Genomic DNA, 11,739 nt, shown 5'->3' with positions numbered 1-11,739 from the left:
TTTAATTAAAATATAAAAATTTAATTATAAATTTAATAAAATTATAAAAATTAACCGAAAAATTAAACCTTAATTTTTTGTACCGCCAAAAAGTACACATATAATTTCTATTGTTTAATGTTGAGACGCCGAGTTAATTAGATAGAGCCAAGGCATATATAAATAATTTATCATTTCTAGAAGATGTGAACAAACACTGGATTGAGACTCAGAGGTGGGGTTATTCGATTATGTCTACTAGTGCTGAAAAAGTGTTGAAGTCAAATCACGTTTAGGTATAATATTATTTTCAAACTCACAAAAAAAAAAGAATAATGATAAATATATTTTTCTATTATACTAAGTTGCTACTAGCTAGCAGCCATATTAGGGTAATTATTCTTGGTGGATTCTCTGGTGTAGAAAACAAGTTTTATTCTACATGTATAGAAATGCAGTGGCAGAGTATTTCAGTGACACTTGTCCATCTCATGAGACCAACTCTGAGAAAGCTGGTGGCAGTGTGCAGAGAAGACTGTGGCAGCGTAAATATTAAGCAGGTGAGTTAAAAAGATTAGGTGATGAAGTATATTAATTAAGGGGTATTACGGGATCCGTTATGATGGCTAATAATGGGCCTATCTGAAGTGGGTTTTTTTGGTTGTAAAGTAGTTGTAAATGGAATAGGAAAAATGGTTTTGGTGGTGACCCAGGGGATGAACTTAACAGAGAAAAATTAGAAACCCTAGATAGAGAGTAGATCTTGCTTCTCCTCTGACGGCGCCGGAGCGAGACTGAGTTTTCCTGGGTGGTGGCTCCACGTGTGTTGGCGAAGATTGGTCGGCTTCACTAGAGAGTGTGATGTGCTACGGAGTACCGAACCTGGGCGAGACTGCCATCGATCGCGAACGGCTGGTGGAGGTATGCATTGTATATTTTTGTTGCACAAGGAGGGATGCATTGTATATTTTTGTTGCACAAAGTCCAGATGAAACTACTATGCCATGAGTTATTTTTGTCTCTAAAGTGTGGGTATGCCCATGTTTGGGTGAAAATGTGATGTGCTTACTAAGAAAATGCTAGAGTTTTGATTCTGCATTTGTAGGACCGTGTTCATAATTTCTGATCCCAATAAATTGGTGCCTAAAGTTTGCAATTGTAAAAACAGAAGTTAGTTTAAACAACATTCTATTTCAATTTTCAATGATAAATTAAACAGTTCGCACAATTTTAGCAAGTAAGGTGTAATTAATTGCTAATTTGCAATGTTAATATGCCAAAGTAGTTTGATTACATGTATAGTATTCCTGCTAAATCATAGCATTGGCAAGTAGGATTGGTTAGCTAGCTATGTTGTTAGCACTGTTCATCTGTTATTGCGATGCATACAAGTATAATGCAATGCAATCAATAAAGTCAGTAACATTCTAGTATAGCATCACAAAATATTACAATTTGGCTAAAGGAAAGAAAAAGTGTGCACAATCTTTGATAATTAGGTTCGTTAATGTAGTAAATAACTTTTATTTTTGAGCATTTTGTCAAAATTTATTTATCTTTAAGGGATTTTAAAGGCGGTTTTATTCAACAATTAATATTTTAACTTTAAATCTTTCAGAAGAGTATGTACACAGAATAATAGTAATCAGTTGCAGACATGTAGAATAAAAGTAAGCGTAGTGCAATTATTAGAGTTCAAGTCATATGCATTCTGTTTTTCTAATTTTGTTATTCTGTTATAATGGAATCAGTAGACAGATTAATTAGTTGTTTTCTTCTTCTTTATATAGGTAAATGTATACAATGAGTTTCACCGAGTTAAATCAATACACATACACATTACAGTAACTGTTCTCTATAATACAACTCTATTAATACAAGAGTGTATTGAATTTACCTCCATGTTCAGTGGACTGATCGGCTGTCCTGTTTCATTGAGCATTGGGGCCTAATTTGCTAATAATTTTTTTTCTTTTTCGTAATTTTAATCGCATCTCTTGTTGTTACTTTCTCTATCTATGTATGAATCGATCAAAACTCGATTGCTTTGTTTTTCTTTTTTTTTTAATTGTTATTTACCTTTCTTCTTAGTTTTCTCTTCTTTCTCTACTTCATCTTCTGCTGCAGTTCTCCAAGATCTTCTCTTTATTACTTTTTTCCTTTTTTTCTCGGTGATTAGGAATTAATTTATTAAGGTTCATGAAATCGATTTCATGCGGCCGGTGATTTTTGTTGCTTATCGGTTATATTGGATGTAAAGTTTAGTTAGGTTTAGTTCTGTTTGAGGGAAAATAAAAAACAAATAATTAGTAAGCTGATTAATGGTTTTAAGTGACCAGCCCTGATGAAAGTAGCTGAATTACAATATTAATGTAATTTAAGTACTGAGAAATAATTTGTAGTTATCCCTTTTTTTGGGGCTTTTTAGATGAATGCAGTTTGTTTTGTTGACCAGTCAATGGTCACATATGATAGCTTGTTGCAAGTGGCATGTGGCAAGTTGCAACCTTTAAAAGGAAAGTACTTAGTTATATACACTAGCTTTGGAGGTTAACGTCTATTTTATGCATAGTATATGGTAGGTGATACAAGATTTAACATTTTGGACGTGGGAACCATAACCATTGGTTCCGTTGTCGACCACCCAAACAAGTTCCAATAAAATCATTAATCAACATCCACCTCCTGACTCGCATATAATTAGTTAAAAATTGTGAAGGTTGAATTTTTTTTAAGTCATCATTCTGCAATGATGTGGAACCAAATGTTGGTGTTGTCCCATGTAACTTTTTGGAAGGTTTTAATGTCCTAAGAATCCAATACTTTGAAACCAATTTTGAGAACGAGTTTATTTCCGTTTGTAAAATATTTTTGTGGAAGTTGTTCATCTGTAAGATGATCGTGCTGGACATGTAGTTGATTAAGAACTCCCAAATCGAAAAGAGAAAGGAAGAAATTTTAATTGCTACAACGAGTAGAGTTTTGTTTTGCTTATTTTTGTTATAGATTGAACACTATCTATATATCTGATCTTTGAATTTCTATTGTCTTGTATATGTGCAAGGAGATTGACGAGGTTGGTTAATTTTTTGTGTAGCCCTTATCGCTGTTTTGTTCTTCACGCCACCTTCTTGGGTCATTTTTTACTGCTGCTATCACAGAGTCTGCCATATTTGCATTGCTCAGAGCCATATATGTTGCAAACTTAATTTCTGTAATTGACTTCAGGTTAGCTTCTTTTTTTTTCCACCTCTATTTTCATTTCGTTGACTACTTCTACCCGAGTGTGGGCAGCAGAACAGTGTATCCTAAAAGCATATTGAGCAAGTAGTTCTAAATTCACATCGAAGGCAACTGTAGTCATTGTAAGAAAGATGTAAATTGTTTTCACATCCAAATCTTAAAATGATTTCTTTTAAAGGAAAAAGGGGAACAAAAGATCACATCTGACACTGCCAGAAATTTCATAATCTGTATTTGTCAAGTATTTTTTTGTATTTTGTTATTTTTCCAAAATATCGTATCCCAAAATTTATAAAGATAATTTGTTTACGTAAATATTTTGTATTGCACCTTAAACATTATAAAACCTACTCTAATGATGATACTGTTTGTTGGGACCTATGGTAAATCTTTCACTTCAGTGTGACCGTTGTTAATGTTTTATTACTAGTGCACATGAACAAATCGATTATTACAATGGGTTAGGCTTTAGATTACTATTATCATCTTATTATTGAGTCTAATTCGCAATCATAATTGTTTTATCTTAAGTGTTAGTTGTTTGGGTTTTAGGAATTACTAACACATTCAATAAGGTATATCATTCTTAATAGGATGACAACTTTTTAAGAGGCTAGAAAAGAAAAGTTAGCAAGTTAATTATTGCAAATTATATTCCAAGTCGGCAAAGATTTTCCATTTAGTTGTGTAGTTGTATATTATGCGATTGATAAATTATGGACATTTTGATGTAGGTACTCTAATTTCACAGATGGGAATTAGCCGCTTTGTGCCGACTAATAGTAGAGATGGATGTCATAAACGGGATGCGAGATGTGATCCAGGTAACCAAACTGATGACTCCGCTGAATTTGATGTAATGAATGAGGATTCAGATGAGGAAGCATCTGGTTACGGAGATTTATTGGGGCTGACGGCAGAGGATATTAACCGGATGGTGTTTCGGACTGAGCAACGAGCCTATGAATTTTACCTGCGATTAGGAAAATGCAATGGGTTTGGCGTCCGGAAAGGGGATTACGGCAAGGATGAAAATGGAAATTTGATCCGTAGACGATTCTTCTGCAATCGGGCCGGGTTGAGAGATGAGAAGCACTATGCAAGATTAGATAGGAAGAGAATGCATAAACCGGAAACCCGCACAAATTGCGAGGCAAAGTTATCAATATATTTGGATCGAGGTACTAGTAATTGGAAGGTTAGGAAGGTGATCCTTGACCACAACCATGACTTGACCCCGATAGGTATGGTTCACTTGATGCCTCAGTTTCGTGGATTGTCAGATGCTGCGAAGGCACACATGGAAAGCATGCATAGCTATGGACTTCCTACCTCGAAGATAGTCGGATACATGTCTGGAATTGCAGGAGGTTACTCGCTGCTGGGGTTTACAAAGAAGGATGCGTATAACTACTTAGATAAAAAGAAGCGGGGGAACATCGCCGATGGTGACACGAACGCCACTGTCGTGTATCTACAAGGAAAAGCAGCTGCAGATCCAATGTCGACGGCGAGGTATAACGTCACTAACGAAGGTATGTTGGCTAACTTGTTTTGGGCGGATGGTGCTAGTAGAGCAGACTTTCAACACTTTGGAGATGTTGTGGCCTTTGATTCCACGTATAGGAAGAACAAGTACAGGAGACCGTTGGTGATATTCTCAGGAACTAATAATCACAGGCAGACCACAATTTTTGGATTTGGGCTCCTATTGGATGAAACCACAGCCTCATACACGTGGATGCTTGAAAACTTGCTGGAGGTTATGTGTAACAGGATGCCGTGGAATAAATAACGTAAATATCGCATCAGATCATGCATTATGCTATTATCAGCAACCAGGGGACGAAATAAAAAAGTATCACGATATTTTTGTACACATGTGGAGAGCATAACCTCTATGTCATATGAGGTCCAAATACTAGAAAGTTGCATCCATTGCGCAACCCATATGCCACAGTCACGGCTGAAAACATGAAACAAAATCACCTCTCATCAGTATGTAATATAAATTCGAATCACATGATACGGAGCGAGGTAACAAGGAGGCTGACGAGGTTGGGTCTTGTTGGCCAGTAATGGGTTCCCTAACTCTGTATGCAGACGTTGTCGGTGGGACGCTGTCACACTTGCTGTACAATTTCCTATCCCTGAGTACCGTTTGTAGGAAGAAAGCCTGCATTGCAAACAACGGATCAGCCGCATCAAGAGTATGCAAATTTAAATGTAAAAACCAAAAAATTAAAGAGATTGCATTAAAAATGAGCGAATTTTACCACATATGTCATCTGGTCAACCCTTGCGTCGCGCTCGCTGTGGTCTTTTAAAGAATCCAAGTAGATGAGTAGCTCCTCTTTAAGGTCCACGACCATCAGAAACCAGTGACGATCCTTATGTAGAGGGATATAAATCTGCAAGTTTGTGGATGAAAGGACATGAGAAAAAACTCGCTGACCACCAACGTACGTAACTGCCACTGGATGATAAACTCAATAACTACCAACCTTTGTGATATCATCCACCGGGCCCATGTATCTTGTTTTGATAAACTCCAGGGTCTCCGGGCAGTAATTACCAGGGCTTAAAGCAATTTGCTGACATGAAAGATGAAAACCAGAGCAAAGATAAATCCATGTATGAATATTAGCCATCGAGGTCAACTATGTAGTTGCAACCAATTATACTGACAAAAGTCCAAGTTAGGTAAATGACTTCGAACACTTTGCTTATTAGTAATGAACCCCACTCATCGACTATCTACTAAAGTATACACATGAACATGGTGAATTATCCATACACCGCACGATATAGGAATTCATAGAGAAATCAAGGGCAACATACAACTTACACCAAACATTTAGGTGTGCATGCAAACAGTTCAATAAAAGAGAGTATTTCTGAACGCCTGCTTATGGTCAGCGTTGGTTTCCTCATTAAGAGAATTATACTAAATCAACTGCAGGTTTAGTGTGACATGAAAGATTAAATTTGCAATGATAGAACTCACAGCAAAGCTAGTAGGTAGCCACCAGCTCGGCTCAGAACGTTCATATGTCAAAACCGTAGCAAGCAGATTGATAACCTGTGTCACATTAGCGCACACATTAATTGTGGTCTTAAGAGAAAATGTTGTTCCATCCTGATGCAACACATTACATACTGCAAATGCTAACTTACATCATCTATTAGCTCTTCTCCTGGGCACAGCGTACAAAAGGCATAGCGGTCCCCCTGAGTATGCTCACTAGGAAACAAAACCTCCCTAGATCCCACAAATACGTCACACACCTTTATCACCAGCTTTTATGAACAAGTTTTTCAAATAGTGAATAGTACCCGTCAAGTAAACTAACCTTTTGTCCAGATGGGCGTCGAAAACATATGACACAACCGCGAGCTCAAGGTTTGAGAAGAACATGCCATCCGGGGGCCTGAACACGACGTCAAAAACCTGCAAAGAAACGCCAATCACATTCTAAATACCCTTGCTGTGAAATCACAACAACATGAATCGCTATTCATCATTCTTATACCCACACGACACACATGGATTTAGTCTGACCTGGGGCATGTCTTCCCATTGCACCAGTCCACATCGGTTGCGTCCATTGTTATAGGGAGTGCCGAACTCAATTGAATCAGCTGGGACTTCCACATCACCGTCGGACGCCATGGAAAACTCCAACTTCCTCTGCACGATAACATCACCCTTCTGGTTAGTAGGAAACCTCGGTCGAGTCAAACAATTACCCTAGACTGATACAGAACAGACTTAGACGTGCTAACCTTCAATGGCTTCCGGCAGGGCTTATCACCTCTGCACGCTGCTTTCTTAGTATCAGTGCACTTCCCTTTTGACTTCTTCACATCGACTTTCATCTGTTTCTCTCCGCGGAGACGTCTGACGTCTTTTGCCCTTGTAGCCACCATTTCCAGCCTTGCACTAGAGCACACTTTCCTCTTTGACGCACACACCCCTTCCTTGCTCTTGGGTCCTTTGTCCAGTCCCTGTGAACTCTTTCGACCCACATGTTCCGACCATAGGATGTCTAACATGGTTGAGTGGCCAGCCACAATCTCTGTTAACCTCATTGAATGTTGTAACTGTGTTGACACAGCTGACCTTGTAGTCCTCTCACTTCGAATGATGTGCTGCATGGAAGATGACGTCACGGTGACTAAACTGAAGACATGCACTTGGCTTATTAAGATACAGCATGAAAAAAAACCCTCACCTCATGAATCTGAGCAACAACATCCATGAAGGAAGCATCATCCGTAGGGCCCTCCATTGTTGCTCTTGCTTCCTTCTCCCTGCATATTTGAAACAAAAAAATCATTTCAGTTAGCCCCCACAACACACAACAGAACGTTCGAAAGGTGGAAACTTTTCCATTCACACACCTCACACAGTCCAACACCGACTTCTGCACCGATGGATACGTTGGAGGCTGGTCATTGTTGTCGCTCTTTTGCGGCTCCATGGGTGTTCAACTCGGACGTGATGACTTTGTATCACACGGTCAACCGTAAGCATGAGCTTTTCCACTTTATCAAACTTGTTCCTTCACAATACATATGAAAGGCTGTGAAGCTGTATCTGGGCCTACAAATGGAAGCCCAATCTGGAGGCCCAAGTAAACTATTCTTCCCAACTAGTTATTATTAGCTTGTAGTTATTTTTCAACTTTGTAGGCAAAACTTCCATACGAACCCACACAAACTAATTCTTAAAGGCCTTGGTCTTTCAGCCCTGCACATAGATCTACGAGTCCGATATGACATAAAGGTGACCTTTGTACCTGATGTGATCTGATTGAAGCATATGATTAGACAGCCTCACCTAAACCCCGCCCTAATCACTCTAAAGATCCACCCCCATAACTCATACTACTTGCGTTGTGGATGAAATGGGATAAAGTTAACTGAGTTCAACGAAAAAAAAATTTATATAAGAATATATTTTCTCAAAATTGGGTTTAATTTTTTGGGGTCGAATATTTAGAAGCAGGCCAATAATTTCAGGAAGACAGTAATTTTTATGGAATATATGCAACAAACAAAATAGCAAAACCTGCCCCCGAATTTGAATCGACCAAAAATAAGAACAGACAAAACACTTATTCGAAATTAAGAACAAAACACTTCGCCCTGTTGAATACCGATAACTAATCCAGCAATTCATCCCAGAAATGGAGATTCATTTTTACAAGAATTGTGAGATAAAATGGAGTAACAAGACATGCATTTATATACCAATCTCGCTTCCTGACAATATCATCCATAAAACTACATCCGTTGACAGAAAATACATATTTTAAGGGAAGATTAGTACATACACGTTATCGTTACTCCGGATAACCGCACACCAGAAGTAGAAGAAGAGGGATTCACATGACCAGAAACGGCAAAATAAAAGAGGTTATACACTAACACTTATCCTCATTCCTCCACAAGCTCCGCGAGCATTTCAACTTGCCTCTTTAGAACCGCATTCTCTTCCTCCAACTGACGAATGCGTTCCGCCATGGAGGACACAATTTTCGTTTTCTCTTCATTTCTCTCATGTTTCAATCGGCATATTATGCGGTAGTTATAGTCACGAATTGCAAGACCAGTGGCAGATATTAGCTTCTCTAGCATCACGAACGAGGCCTCTTGGCGAGCGTCATGATCATTCATCGAGACTGGTCCATGAGCCACAAGCTCAAGACCCCTATCGTTGCTTGGAATGACTACTGTAAACCCAAAACGAATCACACTGTCCAATGGTTTGGTCTCTTGTGACAAAAAAGTGGGGCAGCCAATCCTTAGCATTGAACACGCTCGCATGAGCATCATTTCCATGTCTTCAATGAGTAGAAACGGATGCTCTGCCCCTACCGTTACAACGCCCCGTCCATCCCCTGAAATCACAATTTTCTCTGGTGTCAGGAATGTGAAATATGCTTGCTTAAAAGAAGAAATAGCAACAGTAACTTACCTGAGCCTCCACGCGCCTTACTACTACAGCCCTCGTTGTCCACACCTCTGGCACCAACCACCAACGACGGCAGTGCTGTGTTTCCTCCGATCTGACATCTAACACCGCCGCCGCTGTTTTGTGTCCCCCGGGAGGCTGGCTTGACCTTTCCCCGACTGATCCACGCCGCGGCTTCATCATGAACATGAAATCCTTTGAACTCGGCGTGGCTATACCCTAATACCTGCTCATTACAATCTTCCCAGGTAGTGTATATGCCTACCTGTCGACCCCGCCGAACAGCATAGTAAGGAAAACGCCCCCTTTCCATTACTTTGTTTTGTGCCACTCTGTCGTCGTGTTTTATCTGCGTTGATCTTCCACTCTTTGTTAAGGTGTCTCAACACCAATGCCTATTTACAGACCTCTACAACTGCCTTCACTAATAGAGCCCTTCGGAATGGATACTCCTATAGCATATAACTCTACATATTCCCTGGGGTGGATTGGTTTTATTTTCCGTGTACGCAGCCAATTTCCAAAATCCACCGTGTCCGTGACTCTAATTTCATTATATATAAAGTCTCAAACAAAAATTTTAACCTATTAGAATAAATAAAAAATGCACGGACTCAAATTAACTAAAAAGCTTAGTAAAAAGTCATGAAGTATCTTATTTTAAATATTTTAAAACGACAAATACACGTAATAATTATTACTATAAATCCTATACAAATTTAAAATTTCATATTAAATTTTTACATATCTTTAGAATTTTTTTTCTCAAATAGGGTAAAAAAAATAAATATTTTCCCAAAACCCAAAAGTAATTTTTAAATGTGTAAAAATTAAATTTATTTTTTTATCTAAACAAATTTAACTAATTAAAATTTAATTTAGCATAACAATTTACATAATATTTAATATAGATTTATTTTAATTCATTATAATTTAAATAATTAATATTAAATTACTGGTTAGCTACAAATATAATTATTTATTATGAAGGGAAGAAAGATATATATAATATAAATTATTAATTAACTACAAATATAAATGATCATAATTATCAACTACAAATATAAATTATTAATTAACTATAAATAAAATTAACAAAACAACATGCATAATATTTTTTTAACGTGAAACAAGCCCATGTTGGCATTTCCAATAAAATTAATTTAGAGTGAGTAGTATATAGTCCAGTAAAATGTCAACATTAAATAATAAATCCACTACAAACCATTTTTTTTTCCAAACCCAGATTAAGGCCCTTTACACAAAAATTCTTAATTAATCATATTATCATTAAATATTACAGCAACGGAAACATCATGAGACAAGTCTTCTGCCCACCTGCAATACAGGAAAGAATTTGTCTTCCAACAAACACTTGTCCTCATCTCATACTGCCAGCAATTTTCTACACATGTAGAAACAATAACCTTTTCTACACCAAAGAATCCACCATTATTCTTTATCAAACCTGGCCTTGAGTATTAGCACTACTCCTTATTGCTTCTAGAACCGTTTATGATATACAGATTATAGAAATATGATATGAAATTATAATATTTTTTAATATGTAATTGATTGTAAAAATAATATAAAAATTATTAAAATTTCAATAAGCAGATAATATGATTTGATATATTTTTAGAGCGATTAAAAAAAAAGGAGGGGGCCGGGGGGGTTGATTAAACAAATGTTAGGTGGTTAATATTTATATTTTAAATTGTTTAGATTTATTTTATATTTGAGTTAATATTAGCTAATTTTGTATTTTTAATTTTTTATTACAAATGTTGATTTTCTAATATTCTTAAAATATATACATTGTTCGAACTGTATTATATAGGGTTTATAATTTCATATAAATAAAATAAAATTACTAAGTTGTGTAACACACTGCTAAAGTGAAGAAAATAGTACTTCTATAATTATCGGAGTAATAAACACTTAATTGGTCTTTAAAAAATTTTAGTTTTGACACTTCCACCAAATTATTGTTACTCTAAAAGTTCTCGAATTGTATTGATCTGCTTTGCAAAGGCATTAATTTGACTTATCATGATTTTTTGATCTAATTATATGATAATAAAATTTGTTAAAAATTTATTTATTCAATACGTATAATAAAATTTTATTAAAAGTGACAGAGAGTCTAATTTATACAATATTAGTAATTTACAATGACTTTTAAAATAATAAAATTTTATTAAATTAAAGCTAAAATATTTAATTTAAAATTTGGTAGAGATCAATTTAAATATTTTCTCTTATTAATATCTTTTATTAGGAGGAATACTTTCATTATTTTATAATCATGCTCTTAATAATAGGACAATGTCTTATCCTTTAACGATGAAGGGCCATAAATCATAAGCAAAAATTTATATAAACTTAGCTAATAATTTTATCCATATATCATTTCTTCTTATGATCATCACCAATTCACACAATCCTTCATGCTATATATTGTAAGTGTTGAGTTTTCCATGCTTAGGATCCGACCTAAACTGAAATCATAAGTTTTCAATGTTTTAAGGTTTAAT

General features: G+C 36.3%; 1 protein-coding gene across 1 annotated transcript; it reads left to right on the top strand.

Annotated features, from left to right (window-relative positions):
• Positions 1-3,973: 3,973 nt before the first annotated feature.
• On the top strand, positions 3,974-5,017 carry LOC107476317 (protein FAR1-RELATED SEQUENCE 5-like). The gene has a single exon (XM_016096119.3). It carries the CDS (start codon positions 3,974-3,976, stop codon positions 5,015-5,017), a length of 1,044 nt encoding a protein of 347 aa, XP_015951605.3.
• The last annotated feature ends 6,722 nt before the right edge of the window (positions 5,018-11,739 follow it).

This window comes from Arachis duranensis, chromosome 2, assembly GCF_000817695.3.
Source record: "Arachis duranensis cultivar V14167 chromosome 2, aradu.V14167.gnm2.J7QH, whole genome shotgun sequence".
Lineage (NCBI taxonomy): Eukaryota > Viridiplantae > Streptophyta > Magnoliopsida > Fabales > Fabaceae > Arachis > Arachis duranensis.
Note: the sequence above shows the minus strand (reverse complement) of the source record. Positions and strands in the feature narration are given on the sequence as shown.

Coding starts and splice junctions, on each gene's coding strand:
- LOC107476317 (XM_016096119.3), top strand. CDS start 3,974: ATGGGAATTAGCCGCTTTGTGCCGACTAATAGTAGAGATGGATGTCAT.